Source organism: Neoarius graeffei, chromosome 12, assembly GCF_027579695.1.
Source record: "Neoarius graeffei isolate fNeoGra1 chromosome 12, fNeoGra1.pri, whole genome shotgun sequence".
Lineage (NCBI taxonomy): Eukaryota > Metazoa > Chordata > Actinopteri > Siluriformes > Ariidae > Neoarius > Neoarius graeffei.
Window position 1 is genome coordinate 5,245,362 of NC_083580.1, and position 20,755 is coordinate 5,266,116.

General features: G+C 40.6%; 1 protein-coding gene across 9 annotated transcripts in view; it reads left to right on the forward strand.

Annotated features, from left to right (window-relative positions):
• Positions 1-12,811, forward strand: part of LOC132895146 (homer protein homolog 1) — a 66,074-nt gene extending 53,263 nt beyond the window's left edge. For 3 of the 9 annotated variants that reach the window (XM_060935397.1, XM_060935399.1, XM_060935402.1), the window contains 6 exons: positions 1,105-1,241; positions 1,847-1,882; positions 3,930-4,092; positions 9,006-9,116; positions 9,911-9,991; positions 10,149-12,811. In XM_060935397.1, coding sequence (XP_060791380.1) covers positions 1,105-1,241; positions 1,847-1,882; positions 3,930-4,092; positions 9,006-9,116; positions 9,911-9,991; positions 10,149-10,343 — 723 coding nt within the window. In that variant the 3' untranslated portion in view covers positions 10,344-12,811. Of the gene's footprint in view, positions 1-1,104; positions 1,246-1,846; positions 1,883-3,929; positions 4,093-9,005; positions 9,117-9,910; positions 9,992-10,148 lie in introns of those variants that run through there. The other 6 variants (XM_060935400.1, XM_060935403.1, XM_060935401.1 and 3 more) reach the window with 4 other exon arrangements.
• The last annotated feature ends 7,944 nt before the right edge of the window (positions 12,812-20,755 follow it).

The following is a 20,755-nucleotide window of genomic DNA, read 5'->3' on the forward strand; positions in this document are numbered from 1 at the left end:
CTCACAAAATATCAGGCCATTCTGTGGCTGGGAAGTTATTTAATTTGAGGGGATTAAAGCAAATAATGTGCATGAAATTACTCGCTTCGCGCAGTCGAGCAGACAGAGGAAGTCCGTGTGCGCATGCGCAGGTTTACCTTCTTTTTCTTCTTCTTTTGGGTTTTACGGCAGCTGGCATCCATTCCACAGTGTTGCATTACTGCCATCTACAGGTTTACCTTTGAGCGTGCACTGACAGTTCCATCATTCTGTCGCTAACCGAACAGCTGATCACACCGAGGTGCTCGCTGAGCGCCGATATTTATTAGTTTGGTCCTGCGTTTCCTTTCCTTTGTATAGAACATAACGTCTTTTCTTCTCGCTTTCTTTCCGTTACTGTAGTTGCTCTTTCACATTTCATTCGCACACTCACATCCTCCATTTTTCTCTCCTGTTTTAAATTTGCATCCCACAATGCCTTGCGCGAACGGGGAAAGCCCACCAGCATGTGATGCATGACGTAGTGTCTTGAATTGGGTCATGGTGAAGCAGGAAAAAATTATGGAGAATTTAGGGCCATGTGGCCCTAATAATAATAAGTCTGTGATTTGAATTCAGTAGCTTTCAGTCCACTAAACAAGAATAACTGGATGTCAGGGAAAATTCTTTTTATGATCTACACTTGAAAACTCTGAAAGGCAGTCTACCTTTAAATATGTTTAAATAGTTAGCTTTAGAAGTTATATATATATAACTCCAACCGTTACTCGTTTGAACTTAAACAACACTGGATATTGTACATGTACAAAGCGATATCAGTATCAGTTGCGACACGCCCACACAAGAGACAATTTATATGCGACACAAGTGACTTTTCACATGCTATTGTGAACATAGGGCTATATATCCACCCTCATCTTAGTTCTATAATGACTGCCAATCACCACTAAGGCATTTCACAGACACCCCTCCTTATACATTCCTAATACATTTTATCCATCTATTTCTGCAGCTAAACACTGCTGGCGATTCAGAAAGTCTTCTCGGCAACTCAGATCATTAAGTGTGCACAAGTAGAAACATGAGGATCTAAAACCAATGATCTTATTTTTAATATTCTGATAGGAATCAGCTACGGGTGACCTGCAGTCACCTTTGACCCCTGAGAGCATCAACGGGACGGATGACGAACAGATCGCGCCTGACGCCACTCAGAACTCGGAGCCTCGACCCGAGACCAACGCAGTGCCCTTCCCACACAGGTGAACATCAGAGTTCCTACAGATCAGCACAAGCAATCACACTGAAAACAAACTAACAAAAAAAAAAAAACCCAGATGCAGCCATTCAGCTGAACAAGTAGGAGTGAGAATTTTGAAATATTACATATTGCCTGGGACAAAATAACATATTTTAACCAAATACGTTCGTTTGTCTGAGCACAACTTCTCCAGTAATAGCAGGGCTGATTAAATGGATGCAATATAATGAAAAATATCATGGAAAAAGCTTCACACCAGAGAAGTACAGCTCTTTACTATATATATAAAAAAAGCTGTAATGTTGTATCATGCTGATTTCAAATAAAATTGGCACATCATGCATTATTGACGCACTTCTCAGATCCCTGGGCTACAGTAAAGCAGTAAATTACCCCCTCCATGTTAGACATGCATTAAATATGTATAAAAATGCACTTAAATCAATTTGCATGAAGGCCAATTCATAGTCAGAATTTTGTTTTAGTGTTTCAGGAGTAAAGGTTTTGTGTGGTGTTGTTTTTTTTTTTTTGAGAATGTCTGACTGTAGTAAAAAGAGTCAGGACTGGCATGGGGTCTGTGTTTAGACTTTTCCTTTTAAATTACAGGCATCATACAGACTGTGGGATCAAACATATGTTCAGGTGAGAGAGAAAACACCTTCTAAGTCTGAAAACACAGCGAAATAGGGACTTGAGTTCAAAACGGCTGAACTACAATGAAAAAAAGAAGCTAGAAAAACCTGAACCTGTTCTTTATTTATTAAAGAACGACACATGGTATTTATTCTTATAGGTCCACTTCATTAAATGGAACATCTACAAAACAAGTTAGTTCCTGTTGACATGAAGCAACTGTTAAGCTCTTAAGCAACTATCTGCCCTCTTCTGCATACATAGAGGATATTACACGGCTGTGCGAAGACATGAAGTTTATCTTTGACTGGTGAATGTATATTTTTCAACATAAGATAAACTTCATATCTTCGCGCCACCGTGTAATGTTCTTTATATTATATGGACACATCCACAAAAAAAAATACACAAGTGAATCAAACGAATTTTAATTTTGAACCAGTTCGCCATTTTGACAAGTCAGAGGGAAAACACTGGGAGTGACATCATCGGAGTGAAATATCAGGAATTATTATACATACAGGACACTTTTTCGATGGAATAAAAACATGTTCTATTCCCTTCTAGCGGGTTTCATTCATTTGGTTTGACAGCATGCAATATTATTAGCATATCGCTTATCCTACGTGTATTACATCACTCTACCCAATAGAGAATGAATGTTGAATATGGTTTACGATATTGCATGGTTGTCAAGACAACATGATGCCACACGTCAGAGATGTAACACTTCCGCGCTAGCAAGTGACGATTTGTAAACAAACATGGCCGCCAGGTTTGCTTTGTTAAATACGGAAGATTTTGAGAGAATTTTGAAAAAGAAAGACACGTTGAACACCCAAAAGGAATGTATAATAATAATAATAATAATAATAATAATAATATTGGCTGGGTTTTTTTTCATTGTATATCAGATATATTCCATTCAGCTACTCGCCTTCGACTCGTTCAGTATCATGCTAGCTGAATGGAATATATATGATATACCACTCAACACCAGCCAATATTATTTAAATATGTCACTCAGAGCCGTGATGCATTTCATATGAAAAATGCGAGTTTTTCGATACGAGAAGATAAACTTCACATCTTCAAGCCAACGTGTGATTTTCTTTTTATTATATCGACACATTCACAAACAAAACATACCCAAATTTATCAAAACAACTCACTTATCGATTTCCTCATGAGTGACAAATAGAAATTTATGTCACGGTTTTGGTTCTCCATGTCCCGGATGGAGCTCGTATAAAAATACGAGTGGCGTATTTTCCAGTAAAACACTCGTGTCTATATAATACATGACCTTACAGATGGCCATGATTGGCTGATGTCACTGTGATTGACAAGAGAGAGAGAGAGAGTATGCCCCTCCCACTCAGAGAGCTCAACAGTTTCCTTTCTTGGCTCTTGGATAGCTGTAGAATTTTTTTAACAATTCGATCTCCTGATGACAGGGTGAACACTTCTTTGTTGCGGTAAAGCTTTTGTCAAACATATGTTCAAGCGCAACTTTATATTACCACATTGACTAATTTTTGCTGATCCTAAAGCTAATTTCCTTCCTGTGCTTTTGAAAAAGTATAGAACATACAGTACACGTGTAAATGTTTTCTCACTTGAGTAAATTATTATGAAGAATAAAATTATAGATAATGTATATCACGTTTATTGAATGTAGGTTAGATGCTTGCACCATAAACACACGTTTTTTCATTCATTTTTGCTGAATGATTGAAAAACCCCAGAAGTGCCTTCTCTTTCACTTTCCGTTGAGCTGGTTTACAGGAAAGCGATTCAGATGTGTGTTTTTCACAACCTCACACATAGAGAGCTCGCTGTGATTTCACTGTTCTTCTAACATCCGAACACCTACAGCTTGTGTGAACTTCAGCACATTACTCTCTGAGTGGTTAATCCACTGTTCAGCTTTCACATGGAACTGCATTAGCATTTTGAGCTCCATGAATGAAAACTGTCTCACAACAAATAACAAATCCATGGCACCTTTAAAACATTTCACACCGGGTTTTTTTTTTTCTTTTCTTTTCTCCAGCAGCTCGACTAACATCAACAAGCACTGGGAGGCCGAGCTGGCGGCGCTGAAGGGAAACAATGCCAAGCTAACGGCAGCCCTGCTCGAGTCGACAGCCAACGTTAAACAGTGGAAACAGCAGCTAGCTGCTTATCAAGAGGAGGCAGAGAGACTGCACAAAAGGGTGAGATGGCACAGGGGTCATTGCTGGAAGAGCTACTGGAGCACAGACTGCTGAAAAAGTTCATGCTAGCTGAAACAGAAAGGTGTCAGCGTTAACTTTTTCAGCAGTTTGTGCTACAGTAGCTCTTCTGTGGGATTGGACCATATCAGTGGCGGCTGCTGGTTTTTAAAACAGGGGAAGCCCATTTTACGCATTCATCGTAAAACCTGTAGGCCGGATATCAAAGCATAGAAAGGTGTGCCCCATTAGCATAGTGAACTAGACAACCCTACCTAGTGGCAGAAAGTATTTTTGCTTGTACGTTTCATGTTATAGTCTGGCTTGCCAGGCTAGTGCCTCATATCCTTAATCAAAAATATCAAACATCCAAAAATCACTGGCTATTCAACGAAGAGCCTTGAACATCATACCCTGATATGCAACACAGAGTCTTTAACACAACACCCAGCTGTGCAACACATCCTTGAACATCTTCTGCAACACAGTCTGGAAATTCATAACCAGGTAGGCTATGCAACACACAGAACCTTGAATATTATACCCAGGTATAACCTATAACACAGAGCCCACCATTCTCTTAACATTACTGAACAATATACACACTTCAGATTCATGAACATGAATCTTTTTATACACAAATTCTGCCCTCCGCTCCTTTTCCAGAAAATGGTCTGTGACCCTGTCATACCAGCTGGTTGTGCTTTCCAGAGACTTCACCAATTTCTGTTAGCAGCTAGCACTGCAGATCCCAATAAGGCTCAAGCTAGCCTACAACCAGATTGAACTACAAATGAAATAAACGAGTGAATTCACGAATGATCAAACTGATAGAATGGATGAAAGTTAACGGAGCACAACGAGTAATATTTACATTTATTTACAGAGTAATGTACAGAGACATCAATGAGAAGAACCGTTTATATGAAAAGAAATTCGGACAGCACTTTGGCACACGACTACACTTTCTCGACATCCGCTAGGGACTGACTGATCATACTTCCGTGTTCCTCGCCGAAGTACCGCCCTCCTCATGTCTTTCAAACACTACCTCCAATAATCCTTTATCAGCCCGGCTTCTTGTCCCTCCCACTGTCTCGTTTAGTCCCAGAGAAGTCCGGCTTCCCTGGAAGTGACGATTTTGTTGATTTTAACCAATAACAACTAGCCGAAATTGGCTGTTCAGAGCCGTCTCGTAGACTGCAACGGATACCCGGCTGCCAGTCAGTGTTGCCAGATACTGCTGACGTTTTCCATCCCAAAATATGTTCAAAACCCGCCAAAATGCACTTAAAACCGCCCAATCTGGCAACACTGCTGCCAGTCCATAGAGCCCATTGAAATAAGAAAGGTTACAGCCTGGCAGCAAAGGTGATTCTCGTAGCGAACTGCAAGTTCGTCAGACATCACTCAAATAAGTTACAGGATAGTTATGAACATAAATACAATCTTGGGCATATATTATGTTATGCAAGTTATTGTTTTAATGAGAATTCAACGTCGTAGACGCCGCAGTTTGGGGAGAGAATTTTAGGGGAAGCTCGGCTTCCCTTGTTGTCTCTGAGAAATCGCCCCTGGACCATATGGGCTAGCCTTCGTGCCCCATCTGAATCAGTGAGCCTTCAACACCCATGACCCTGTCACCGGTTGTCCTTTTGTTCGGTACTAACCACTGCATACCGGGAACACCCTACAAGATGTGCCATTTTGGAGATGCTCAGACCCAGTCATCTCGCCATCACAATTTGACCCTTGTCAAAGTCGCTCACTTAGACTTGCCCATTTTTCCTGCTTCCAACACATCAACTTCAAGAACTGAGTTCTCTTTTCTTGCTGCCGAATATATCCCACCCCTTGACAGGTGCCACTGTAATGAGAGACTCAATGTTATTCACTTCTTCACCTGTCAGTGGGTTTAATGTTATGGCTGATCGGTGTGTATGAAGAGAAGCAACTGCAGCATAAACTGTATTTATTCTCTCCACATTCACTGGATACGAGCAATCGCACACTCTGATTGGCTACTCTACAGTACTACTAGGATATCAGATCATATACCGTGAGTAGAGAAAAAAAAAATGGCAGAGCGTGTTGGTGAACCAACCGAGGACGAAATAAAAACTGTACTCAAAAACAAAACCCTCAAAAATAAAAAATAAAAAAGCGCAACAAAATATGGAATAAAAATATTTAATGGTAAGAACATATATATTTTTTTCTTCTCGTCTCGTCTTCTTCCGCTTATCCGGGACCGGGTCACGGAGGCAGCAGTCTAAGCATGGAAGCCCAAACTTCCCTTTCCCCAGACACCTCGGCCAGCTCCTCGGGAAGAACACCGAGGCGTTCCCAGGCCAGCCGAGAGACATAGTCCCTCCAGCGTGTCCTGGGTCTTCCCCGGGGCCTCCTCCCGGGGGGACATGCCTGGAACACCTCCCCAGGGAGGCGTCCAGGAGGCATCCGAAAAAGATGCCCGAGCCACCTCAGCTGGTTCCTCTCGATGTGGAGGAGCAGCGGCTCTACTCCGAGCTCCTCCCGAGTGACTGTGCTTCTCACCCTATCTCTAAGGGAGCGCCCAGCCACCCTGCGAAGGAAACTCATTTCAGCCGCTTGTATCCGCGATCTTGTTCTTTCTGTCATTACCCAAAGCTCATCACCAAAAACCCCTATGGAGAAAAAAATCCAGGACCGTGACGTCGCCCGGTATGACGCAGCCGGGGCCCCACCCTGGAGCCAGGCCCGGGGTTGGGGCTCGTATGCGAGCGCTTGGTGGCCGGGCCTTTGCCCATGGGGCCCGGCCGGGCTCAGCCCGAAGAGGTGACGTGGGCCCGACCTCCTGTGGGTTCACCACCCACAGAGGTAGCAGTAGGGGTTTGGTGCAGTGTGGATTGGGTGGCAGTCGAAGGCAGGGGCCTCGACGACCTGATCCCCGGACACAGCGGCTGGCTGTTGGGACATGGAATATTTTTTTCTTTTTCAAGAATTATTATTGTAGCATTTTTCACAAATTGCTCCTGTCATTTCACCAATTTGTTTACATTCTAAGCGGAAATGATTTTGTCTGACGTTTTGCATGAAGTTTTTATTTATCAAATTTGTAAAAATAAAAATGCTCCGTTTCTCAAAATCCAGTGAATGTGGATAGAATGAAACAGTTCTTCCACTCAATCTCGTCGTACATGGATTATAGACAACTCAGTGCTACGCGCCTCATCGGCTATCAGCTCATGTACGACTCGATTTTGTGGAATAACTGTTAAATGTACTGTTGCTTTCATCACACTGGATCATGCAAATGGATGCTCACAAATAATTTTACAATAAGGAAGGTTATTTTTTTGCTGGTACTTTAATCACTGGTACTAAAGCAACGTCAGACCTGGATCTGAGGCTCCAGACAGATATATAGGTGATGATGATTTCTTTGACCTTAGAATAGATTCAATATTGCAGGCTTCTAGATGTAAAAATGTTGATAAAGCGACAAAATTATTGCAATTTCAAAATAATTGTTGTTGGTGTCTTTGCAATTTTGGGTGTTACCGCACCAAAATGAGTCATTTTATTGCCTAGTGTTGGACACAACTACATTTTTTTTTTTTTTTTTAACGGCACAGTAAAATTACAGCAGTGAAATGCAAAATATGCCATCTGAGCAAGTGAAAATATCACAAATATCGTCAAATGTAGCTAGTATTGCCTGTTATAAGAGCACAATAAACCAAATATAAGATTATTAAAGGTGCAATATTTGATTTTTTTTATTCCTTAATTATACAAATAAACTGGAAGATACTGTATGTAGAACATAACTTCAAAAAAAAAAAAGGATTAAGTTGTGTTTAAGCTGCTGGGGAAACCCCCCCCCAAAACTTTTGGAAAACAGATTTCCGGTCCTGAATACTTGTTTGTGTTTGGATGGACACTACTCTCCGGGCCACTATACATCCTGGGGCCGGCGCTTCGTGAACATATGTGGGAATTATTCAAATATCAAACCCACCTAACTGTTAGGGACCTAATTAAAAGAAGAAGAAGGAAAAAAAGACTAATCTTACCTAACGTATTTAATTTTTTTTTTTACTGATTTCAAGCCGGGCGGCACGGTGGTGTAGTGGTTAGCGCTGTCACCTCACAGCAAGAAGGTCCGGGTTCGAGCCCCGGGGCCGGCGAGGGCCTTTCTGTGTGGAGTTTGCATGTTCTCCCCGTGTCCGCGTGGGTTTCCTCCGGGTGCTCCGGTTTCCCCCACAGTCCAAAGACATGCAGGTTAGGTTAACTGGTGACTCTAAATTGAGCGTAGGTGTGAATGTGAGTGTGAATGGTTGTCTGTGTCTATGTGTCAGCCCTGTGATGACCTGGCGACTTGTCCAGGGTGTACCCCGCCTTTCGCCCGTAGTCAGCTGGGATAGGCTCCAGCTTGCCTGCGACCCTGTAGAAGGATAAAGCGGCTAGAGATGATTTCAAGCCTGTAATTTCACACAAATGACGGTATCTACTAACAGAATGAGAAAATATAAAGCTTGAAATTAGTAAAAATGTGTCGAGATAGGCTGAATAATCTGATATTATTCTAGTTTATTGGAATCTTATAATAAGAAACGCTAGACAAGTTTGACAATATTGACGATATTTTCACTTGCTAAGATTTTTCTTTGCATTGTGGCATGCGGCTGTGTCAGGACTGCGGCTGGGTCTGGAGAGAGGCGATGATTTGATCGTCATGCACTTGATTTACGGATGATCGATTTTTAGAGGCAGCTGAACTGAAAATTAATGATAGACATTAAAAAAACCCTTAATTCCTCCCAGTGAGCATGATGGGCTCTCAGAGTGACATTGAGGCAGAAGGAGAATGGACAAATAGTTTGTCTGGGTATAATGCTTTGCTTTAATCTTGAGTGTGTGTGTGTTTGTTCTAGGTGACAGAACTGGAGTGTGTCAGTGGGCAGACGACAGGAATCAAAAACCAGAAAACAGAACTGAACCAGACGATAGAGGAGCTAGAGGCAGCGCTGAAAGCCAAGGAGGAGGTGCGATGCGATGGAGTCTCTGAAGCTTTTTCGATGTTTGAACAGTACACAGCATTATATTGTCGAATTCTCAAGTCTGATTTGGTCAGAAGGTGTCGATTCATGTTCTATAACAGCAGCTCTGACAGTAGTGCATATCCAAATCACAGACTTATATTAATGCGCTCGTTCTCAATCATTTTCGTTTCTGTAGTAACAGCTCATTCACAGGGACTTGCATGATGGATGCTGCATATCATACAGTGTAAGTGGTGTATAAAGTGTGTATTGCTGAAGTTTTCTCCAAGGAGATGTTTGGTTAACATTTATAGAAGGAGTCTCCAATCTCCAAAGGTGTGTGTTTGTATGTATTTTTTTGTCTTATTAACTTCAAATGAGAAAAAAATAGAGGCAGCAGGTGAAGAAACGACTGTTTATAGTTGTTATAACATAAATGATAACAGGAACTAGCGTTTTCTTTTGGACATTCCAGAACACAACGTATAAATGTAACCATAAACGGATAAAAGTTACATAATATTAGTTACATAATAAATTTAAAAAAATATTGTCGTGTTTGTGTAGCATATAAACGGAAATGGATTTGATGTCATTCTAGGCGCACTACAACTGAACTGAACAATGGCTAGAGATTACACAGAACCTTCTGACCAATCAGAATCGAGTGTTCAACACCATCAGGGTAAAATATAATAGAGTAGGATATTTCAGAGTTCAGATCATGCAGAGATTCAGGAAGGTGTGCTCTGTGTCTATGGTAGCATCTGCAGCATCTTATGTTGTCATGGTTACAGGAGCTGGAAAGACTAAAAGCAGAAGTTGAGAAAGCCAACGAGTTGCAGTCACAGAAAGAGACAGTCACCCAGAAACTACAGGTTTGTAAAACTGAATTATTTTTTTATCCACTCGATGGATTAGAGCAATACCGTATCTCAGGTTAGTGCTCTCCTCCAAGCGTGTTCACCTGCCATGTGATAACCTGAACATCACCTCTGACTGAATACATCTCTTGTCCTTTGTGTGCGTGTTTAGGAAACGGAGACACGAACGGCAGAACTGGAAGCTCAGCTAGCCGAGCTGGAGCAGCGTGTGGAAACCAGTCACAAAGAACAGGAGACTTTTCGCAAAAGCCTGCGCTCACTTCTCGAGCTGCTCGACAGCAAGATCTTCGAGCTGACTGAGCTGAGAGACAGCCTGGCCAAACTGATCGATGGAGGAGGCAGCTAGAGTCTGCAGGAGCACATTGCCCTCTGGTGGAGAAAACAAAGACACACACACACACACGTTCATGCCAGTACAGCAAACTTTAGTAAGCATGCATGTAAACAGATGGATTAACAATGTCCATGTTCTCACACAGGTGCACTTCCACAAACTGATGCCTGTACACACACACACACACACACACACACACACACGTTACGGGCCTAACTGGGGTTTCAACCTGCCTTTTTGGAATTTCTAATTTTTATGAACTTTACACATATAAAAAGGGCATCTCAGATTTTTTTGTACCATTGCATCGGGGAGCTTTTCATACGGAGACGGCTGGCAACGTGTCTCGGTGATAAGTCTAGCTGAACAGAGTGTTTATAGCTTGCTGAGCCTTTATTTATTTATTTATTTAAGATTTAAATTACAGGTTGTCTGTATTTTATGTCAGTTTTACATTTTATGCTTTTCTGTAATCAGTCACGTGACCGAGACGTTCATGACAAAGCTGCGTCTGAGAATAAAGAGCATCAGAGCTCAAACTCAAAAAAGAAGAAAAATACGTCGTAATGCAAACACAGCTGCCGTGTTTGGTGCACATTATCACGTCTGTTATTGATATTTTGATGAGTTTGTATTACCACATGTCCTGTATCTTGTCCTCAGAGTTGTGAACAGTGGGATGACTAAGGATGGGGGGGGGAAAGGGATGGAAAAATTACAGTTAAGAACTAGCGAGTCACAATTATACCTGAACATCTGAAAGTTAGAAAGTGTCCATACCAAGGATAAAAACTAAAAATGGAACATTTATTTCTCCAAAATTTTCAACTTGCATTTGGAAAAGCATATTGTAAGTTCCAGAGAGTTGTCCAAGGAAGTGGCGACTTGTCCATAGAGACAGGTGGAGCAGAGACACACCATATATATATATATATATATATATATATATATATATATATATAAAATCATGGTATCAGCTGTTTAACGAATGTTAATTTTCATAACTCATTTGAAATTCTGTTGAAGTACAAATTACCGCTTTGAGTATCCAACGATTTTAAAAACTACTTCAAAGATATAAACAGGTGTTCCACTGAGTTGTGCTCCGTGCTAGATGTTGCATGGTCACAGGTCCAATTTAGCGCCACAGAGTTATTACTGCACCTAGTGGTCAAAAATGGGAACTGCAATAAAGATCCGTTGGGGCAGGTATCACGTTGCCCCATGCTCAATAGAGGAGCAGAAGACAGGGCATTTGATAACTGGTTTGCCAAATTGGGATAATTTACAATCATTTTAAATAAAAGATATTGATTTATAGCAAATAATCTGAATTAAATCTAATCAATTTCTGCAAAGTGTAAGTGCAGAAATTGTACAGATGTACAGTATGATGTACTGAACCATTTCTATGGTAAGGTATACTGAAAAGTTTGTGAGAAGAAAATGAGAACAGTGTGTCCCTCTTTAGTGCTCGTTCCAGGTTTTTTGAGATGTGTTTGTGGTGGAAATTTTGCAGTGGTACATCTCTCAAAATGAAAAGCTTATAGCATAAGCTATACGTGACGTGTGATAGATTTCGACTATATTTTGAAGTCCTGCATCAACAGACTCTATGGTCACAAGCTGCTGCTGGTCCATGGAGTTAATTCATGTAATCACACATCTGGGAAATGATCACAATGAGATGTTACGACATGAATACTACGAGACGTTTAGCATGACCAAGGTGATCTGTTTTTTTTTTTTTTTCCTCCTAAAACAGAAAGCAGATTCCTGGATGTTCCCCCCCAGCATCCTAGCCCACACCGGACACTACACTGTATGTTTCTGTATAAATATCCTGTGCAGTCAGATTTTGATTTAACTCTGAAGTGTGTTATCGACTCGCTGGTTATTTGCTTCCGTCAGAGTTCATGCTTCCTTGCACCACAACAGGATTTTTTTTTTTGTGGACATTTAGGAAGTCGAGTGACTGTGCGAGAATTGTGGACTACAATTACACAGTCAGGACACGAACAGGTCGATAAATATCTGCCTTGATGTCTTTTACCCCCCCCCCCCCCCCTTTTTTTTTAAATGAAACTAACACTATCAGCAAAAAGGATTCCTGAGGTTGAATAGTCCATGACCTTATTTCTCTTATCAAGTCCTCACTTTGTGGTACCTCCAGAACTTGACAAGTTGACACGTCGTGTTTGTGGATTGAACCTGAGCAGAGAAACCATCCTTCCACTATCAGAGCAATACAAAAGGAAAAAAAAAAAAAAAAAAACCCACAAACGTCTCACTTTCAGGTATTCTGCTTCCCTCTTGTTCGAACGAGACGTGATGTACAAACACACACACAAACACACTAAACACTTTGCTTTGACTATGAGGCAGTCTTTCATTTCTACACCTTTTTCTAATATATAAATATTACTAATTTATAGTGCACTTGTGCAATTGTGTAAACTGACCTGGGTGAACTTCTTTTTCTTTTTATTATTATTATTATTATTATTATTATTATTATTAATAGTTTATTTTGCAATGATAGACTGAATTGTTTTAACCTTATGAGTTCTGATTATTTTATTGTATACAGAAATCTATTCATAGATGTTGCATTCATTTAAAAAAAAAAAAAAGAGGTTTTATTTTTGTTGACCTTTTGTGAATTTTTTTGTTTTCTTTTTTATTGCGTGTTGCAAAAGCATATTATGGCTGTCTTTTTATTAGGTGGAAATAAAAACTGGCAATATTTTTAAGCTGTTTAAGTATTTAAAAGGTAAATGATACTACAGGCACCTGTTCCATGCAGGTGCATCTTTGGAGAAAGTTTTTTTTTTTTTTGCGCCAATCTGTTTTCCTGTACAGATGAACTTATTCCAGTTGCCTTTGGTATGAAAAATGCATCATCAGTAGCTAAAGGTACTTTAGTCGACTTTCCTTTTGCCAAAAATCTGTGATTATGTACAGTATAAGGACTAATTTGACAGTAAGCGTAAACCTGGAAAAAAAACACTTAAAGGGCTTGTATTTTATGGGAGGCTTTAACTGGGGACATGGGTTGGTTGGTGGTGTTATTATTATTATTATTGTTGTTGTTGTTGTCATTATTTATTTATTTATTTTTGAGATGTTGATAATGAATTATTCTTTTGCAGGGGGTTGAATAATAATTTTAGATGTTGATTACACCTTACATGCTTAAACACAATTGTAACTGAGGTATTTATAGTAAAATAAATTGAAAAATATTCAAAATACATTGTGTATTATTAATTAAGCCACTCAATATAGCTATTCATTCTCATATTTATTCATATTTCCTTTTTCTCTCACACGCACAGAGGTGGTTTGTGTGACAGTTGTCACGTCCACGTTGATCAAACACTAGCTAACTTTATAAGCTAACATATGTGGCTATATATTATTATGTAATTAAAACCACTAACAAACTTGCTAGCATTAGGCTAACTGATACAGTATATTGTGTAAACCAGGGGTTTTCAAAGTGTGGGAGAGTCCGCCCCCCCTCAGAGAGCAAATAAACAACAGCGCCCCCCCTTACAATTTTTGTTGTTGCTATACTTAATGTTCCATTCATCTCATCTCGTCTCATCTCATCTCATCATCTGTAGCCGCTTTATCCTGTTCTACAGGGTCGCAGGCAAGCTGGAGCCTATCCCAGCTGACTACGGGCGAAAGGCGGGGTACACCCTGGACAAGTCGCCAGGTCATCACAGGGCTGACACATAGACACAGACAACCATTCACACTCACATTCACACCTACGCTCAATTTAGAGTCACCAGTTAACCTAACCTGCATGTCTTTGGACTGTGGGGGAAACCGGAGCACCCGGAGGAAACCCACGCGGACACGGGGAGAACATGCAAACTCCGCACAGAAAGGCCCTCGCCGGCCACAGGGCTCGAACCCGGACCTTCTTGCTGTGAGGTGACAGCGCTAACCACTACACCACCGTGCCGCCCTGTTCCATTCGTATTTTAAAAAATGGTTGTTGTACACATTTTTTTTCTTTTACACATTTTAAACATCTGTGCTTTTTTAAAACATTTTTTACACATTTTAAACATCTGTGCTTTTAAAAAAAAAAAAAAAAACATCTTGTTTTACACGTTTTAAACATCTCATAGCATCGTTAGCTAGCACCTCTTGGCAGACAGCACACTCTGGCAGTGGAGCATCTTCAGATCCAGTCCATGAAAATCCAAACTTTAAATAATCGTGGTCATACTTCCTTCTTTTTTTGCTTGGCCCAGACTCTATCTCCTCACTCACTGTAGCTTTAGGTACTAAAAATCGATCCATTTTGTCTCTGGCAAAGGCTAGCTGAAGTTCGCTAAATGTCCGCAATAGTAACTTATTCTGGTTTATTTTTCCTCATGTTGCGCCCCCCCGAAGAACTCTGGCGCCCCCTAGGGGAGGCGCGCCCCACACTTTGAAAAGCCCTGGTGTAAACCAATACCAAGGTCGCTAGCGAACTAGCATTATGCTAACTAATCTGCTGCGTAAACCGATAGCCAAAGTTGCTAGCACACTAGCATTAGGTTAACTGCTTTGTTGTGTCAGTCGCTAGCAAATTCTCTAATTGTAGGCTAATTAGCATTAGGCTAACTGATTAAGCCAAAGTTGCTAGCACACTAGTCTTAGGCACTATCAAGTGTTTCAGTCCATTTAGCAAACTTGCTAACATTAAGCTAATAATTATATTGTGTGAAACAGTAGCCACAGTTGTTAAAGCACTACTACTATTAGCAATAGGCTAATAAAAAGCATTAGCAAGCTAGCTAATCTCAGAGTAAATTCTGCTGACAAAATCAGGCGAAAAAGCTTCACTAAGTGCACAAATATTTTTGGTGGTTTTTTTTTTTTACATTATATTTTACATCCAGCCTCGAGTTGCTAAATCTAAAACATTTAAAAAAATATATATAAATAAAATACTGCAACCATTCTTGTCACTGAAAGATAAATCCTCTGAGGACATCAACCTACATTAATCTTAGCTTTCCTAATTCACAAATTGCAAACTAAAATGAAAAATAAAAACAAAACAAAAACCTCTATTCATGAACCCAGGTTTAAAAATGACACAAAGCCATGAGGAATCATTTACTACCTGTCTTTATTTATTTAAGGGGAGAAAATACAATTTAATTATCAAACATGTATTAGGAATAAAATGGATTGGGGTTGAAAATAATGTAAATGCAAAATGAAAAAAAAAGAGAAAGCTTTAAAAATCATTTTACATTTACCTTACTGTCATACATTTTTAAATATTACGCTCAATAAATACATGTACTTTAAGCAAATCATGCAGATGTCATTTTTGGATTTCTTGTTTCATTATATTATAATACACATGAAAATATGTATTTCAGTTTCTGCTATAATATTGCACATTTCTAGTGACTGCGTGAGTCACATATAGATATCTGGGTTTGTATTTGTTGAGGTTGAGGGACTGAAACTGTAGTGTTGTAATACAAGTGACCAGAAATATACTTTCTTTACTTTTTTCTTTTTTTGGGATCAGGGATGTGTTATAAAGACATAAGATAGCAATGCATAGAATGTATACCACAAATAACATGATTAAAAGAAGTGGAATATGTATCGATGAATCTTAAAAAAAAAAAAAAAAAACTAAATACAGTACAAATGATGGAAACATGTTTAAACAAAAGTGCAGCTCGGAGAGTGACAGTGAATCCTCTCACTCCCACAACTACAGCGTTGGCGAGCTGATCCCAGTGCAGCGTGGGTTAAAAACGCATCGCCTGACCTCGGATGAGCTCGCGGGGGTGCATTCCTTCAACACGGTTACACAGTAAGCAATGCATCATGATCCTGTTCTCATAGTAGAATACTAGTTTCTCAGAGAGTGCCTACTGGCTGATCACATGTGGTGTTCGGCCGCATTTCACCTTTAGGCAGCACCCTAACAGGCAGCTGGATAAAATCTCCGGTCGTAAACTTGGAATTGCCACGATACAGCTGACGAGGTGTGGATGCAGGATGTTATTTTATAAAAACAAAGTCCTGGAAATAACTTCCTGCATCATCACAGAGAGAGAGAAAGAGAGAGAGAATTTTATACTGAGCAGCACGTCGATGGATTTTAAACAAGCGATTATAAATCTGTCATTTCATGAGGGAACAAATTTGCAGAAAGTGGCTTAGGGATTATAGTGCATTTGCATTATGTCAGAATTAAAGTAACCTTGTGTTCACACTAGCAAGCGATAAAGAACGCAGCGACTAACACGGAGACGTGACTTCTCTCGGTGTATGAAATAATTCTCCGCATATTAAATAAGACAGTACAGTAAAGTGACAAATCAAAACGATTGGCTCAAATAAATCCTCAGAACAACCGAACGGCGTGCGTGGTCCGACTTTTCTTCATTTCCCCTTCCACAACTTCAGTTACTACCTGCAGTTATTTCAACACTTAATAAAAATGGAAGAAAAACTTTTATAACCGTGGTTTCAGCTCATCCTGTCATATATGACCTCTCATTAGCGACATTAAGATCTCATCTCATCTCATTATCTCTAGCTGCTTTATCCTGTTCTACAGGGTCGCAGGCAAGCTGGAGCCTATCCCAGCTGACTACGGGCGAAAGGCGGGGTACACCCTGGACAAGTCGCCAGGTCATCACAGGGCTGACACATAGACACAGACAACCATTCACACTCACATTCACACCTACGGTCAATTTAGAGTCACCAGTTAACCTAACCTGCATGTCTTTGGACTGTGGGGGAAACTGGAGCACCCGGAGGAAACCCACGCGGACACGGGGAGAACATGCAAACTCCGCACAGAAAGGCCCTCGCCGGCCCTGGGGCTCGAACCCAGGACCTTCTTGCTGTGAGGCGACAGCGCTAACCACTACACCACTGTGCCGCCCGACATTAAGATGAAAAATAAATCTCGTAAAGAATGTCCCGAAGATTGTTAGCACCTCTGGTGAGTGTACGTAGCTAGTAATGCTTTCTGTGCAAATCTGTCAACAAAATTAGTACGTAACGTAAATCAAACAACTAAATATCGAAACCACTGTCGATGAACTTGAATTTTTTGTAAATGACACACAATATTACATCAGCAACAGACTACAGTCACTAATAATAAAGTAAGACAATTATAAAACATATACTGTGATAAAAGTTATGTGAATGTGATTTCTCTGTCTCATGAATGGGATTCTGTTCTTTTTGTTTAATATTTTCAAGTCAGCAGATAAGGCGGTCTCACTGTATGTATGTATGTATATTATACAGACATGAGTGTTTTACTGGGGAATACTAAGCCCTGGGTACGACTTTAAACTGCAGCCGGTGGTGAGTCTCAGGTCCGGGAGGACTTGAGTACTGGGGAAAGTAGAGTTACCCCTTAACCACCATCACTCACAGGTCCGCTCTGACCCGAAGTGGTAGCACCTGCCTGGGTTCCAGCTATGGGTTAAATAGTACATCACCAATAAGGCGCTGGCAGCAGGACGCTTTTCGGTGCGTTGTGGCAGATGAACCCAACAGGGTCAATGGCACACCACCAGACAGCATGTGGAAGAGCCACTCAAATGGCCAACGGATGGCATCACTTGGCAAGTCAGTTGTCACTGCGGGGCAACTTCCATATCCGTCAGGTCTGTGGCACTTTTCTGCACCATTGGCATCAGGTTTGGAGGTCCAGAGATGCAACACGATGGGGGCACGACATTGTTTGTCGTACCTTACCGTGCAAGGTGCTTAGTTAGGACAGGAGAATAGTATCCGAGAGCTCTCAAGGCTAGACATTTTGTGGCGGCTCAGCCGGGCCGTTTGTGCCACCGCTCTGTCGCTCTGGTGTAGGCCTCGCGGCCCATCTGCATTTCTGCGCATCCTCATGAAGCAATCATCATCGCTAGCGATGGACAGCCAACAACACAACAACTGGGAAATACACCACTTGTATTTTTCATACAAGCTCCATCTGGGACATGGAGAACCAAAACCATGACATCTCTGTACGTCACTCGTGAGGAAATCAATGAGTGAGTTGTTTTGATACATTTGGGTACTTTTTGCTTGTGAACGTGCCTATAATAAAAAGAAATTCACATGTTGGCTTGAAGATATTAAGTTTATCTTCTCGTGTTGAAAAAGTCACATTTTTCGTACAAATTACATCGCGGATCTGAGTGACAGATTTCCCGATAGTTCATTCTGATGACATCACTCCCAGCGTTTTCCCGCTGACTAGACGCACATTGTCAAAATGGCGAACCGGTTCAAAATTAAAATTATTTTAATTAACTTGCTTTTTTTTTTTGTATAAAGAACATTACACGGTGGCAGAAAGATATGAAGTTTATATTCTTATGTTGAAAATAATTCCACTCGTTCCCTTCGCTGACTCATGATATATCCGTTCACCACTCAAAGATAAACTTCATACCTTTGCGCAACCGTGTAATATCCTCTATGTATGCAGAAGAGGGCAGATAGTTGCTTAGCAGCTTAACAGTTGCTTCATGTTAACAGGAACGAACTTGTTTTCTAGATGTTCCATTTAGATGTTCCATATCTTTGCGCAACTGTGTAATATCCTCTATATTTAAAAAAAAAAAAAAAAAAACACCAAACAAACTGGACGATCCACACTCTACAAGCTAGAGTGAACATAGGTTACTGGAAAGTGGATACAAGGATAACGCTTTTTACAATAAAAGTTCCCTTAACTTGCATTATTTAGTGCATTAATTAACATTAATAAATGTTAAACTTTGCATTTATAAGTCAAATGTAATGCTAACAAGCAAAGTTAACACGCATGTTAATTGAAGTGTTTAAATGTTAAAGTAGTACACCTGCACAATATAAAAAAAAAAATTTACATTTTTGTGGGGCTTAATTTAACTGGGTTTAAATTTTACTTACGGACAGTGTTGCCAGATTGGGATTTTTCCCGCCCAGTTGGGCAGTTTCAAGTGCATTTTGGTGGGTTTTGAACATATTTTGGGCTGGAAAAACTTCAGCAGTATCTGGCAACAGCTCTGGCAACAGATACTGCTGACGTTTTCCAGCCCAAAATATGTTCAAAACCCACCAAAATGCACTTGAAACCGCTCAACTGGGCGGGAAAAATCCCAATCTGGCAACACTGCTTACGGATGGTGTACGTTGGTTAATCCAGCTGGAGTATCACTGTTATTATTACTTTTAATAATTACAAAAACCATCAATTAATACAAGTGTTAGTTAACTTTACGTAAGGTGCATTACTGCTAATGTTCACGGTTTGTTCATGTTACTTTGCTTAAGTCTGTGGTTCCAAAGAAGAACATAAAGCACTGATGATCTTCCTCCACTCTGTCTTGTTCTGTGCTTCTTTCTCCAACTACTTCCAGGTCACCTGTGCTTCCAGGTGTATCCAGCTGTCTGGATCTCTGCTGTTGTGTTCCGTCTCCAGGTATTCCGAAGGCAACCTCTCTTTCTTTTGTTCATGTTAACTGATGAGTTAAATAATGCCCGTTAAGGGAACCTTGCTTGATTAAAGAAGCGTCTAAGAAACTCATCATTTCTATAATTCTGACATGATGTGAATGCACCATAACCCAAATCTCTTCACAACGGAGAAAAGAATTATAATTGTTTCAGTGCAACCAAGGCATTCTTAGCTACAACAACTCTTCAGAAAGTTCAACCCCTGATCCTGAGTCCCGACACATTTCATCAACGAACGCAAATTATTTATAAAAGCTGTCAAATATAGCTAGCTAAGAATTTTATCACCTATTAGATACTTACGCTACGTTCACACTGCAAGGCTTAATGCTCAGTTCCGATTTTTTTGTGAAATCTGATTTTTTTGTGAGGTCGTTCACATTAACAAATATATGCGACTTGTATGTGATCCTCAGCATGAACGAAAAGCGACCTAAAAGTGTGCCGCATGCGCATTGCAGGATACGACGACGTCACACGCAGTGAGCATGGCCAGTGTTTACGGAAGTAAAACCGCCCGGTTGCGGTATGACCCATCCAATCTAGCTTGAATAGCTGCATCCCCCCAAATGGAAATCAGCTCCCTAACCTCTGCGTCCTTCCATTGAGAAGATTCAGAACCTTCACAGCCCGAAGCGTCCCTCGCATTGATGTCATGCGCAGGGGCGCAGATACGTTTTTTGAACTGGGGGGGGGACAAAAAACTGGGGGGGACAAAGCTGCCAGCAAACCAACCCCAACCCCGATATGCCGGTCAAACTTGTTGTGGGTTACCATAGCGACCAAGCTTGAGCTCGCAACCTGTGCAGTCTGCGCAGCTCAACCAACCGAATATCAGTCTTTGTTTTGTTTTATGTGAGTTGTTGCAACTATGTATACACTGCTGTGCACCTCAATAAACCGAATGGTAA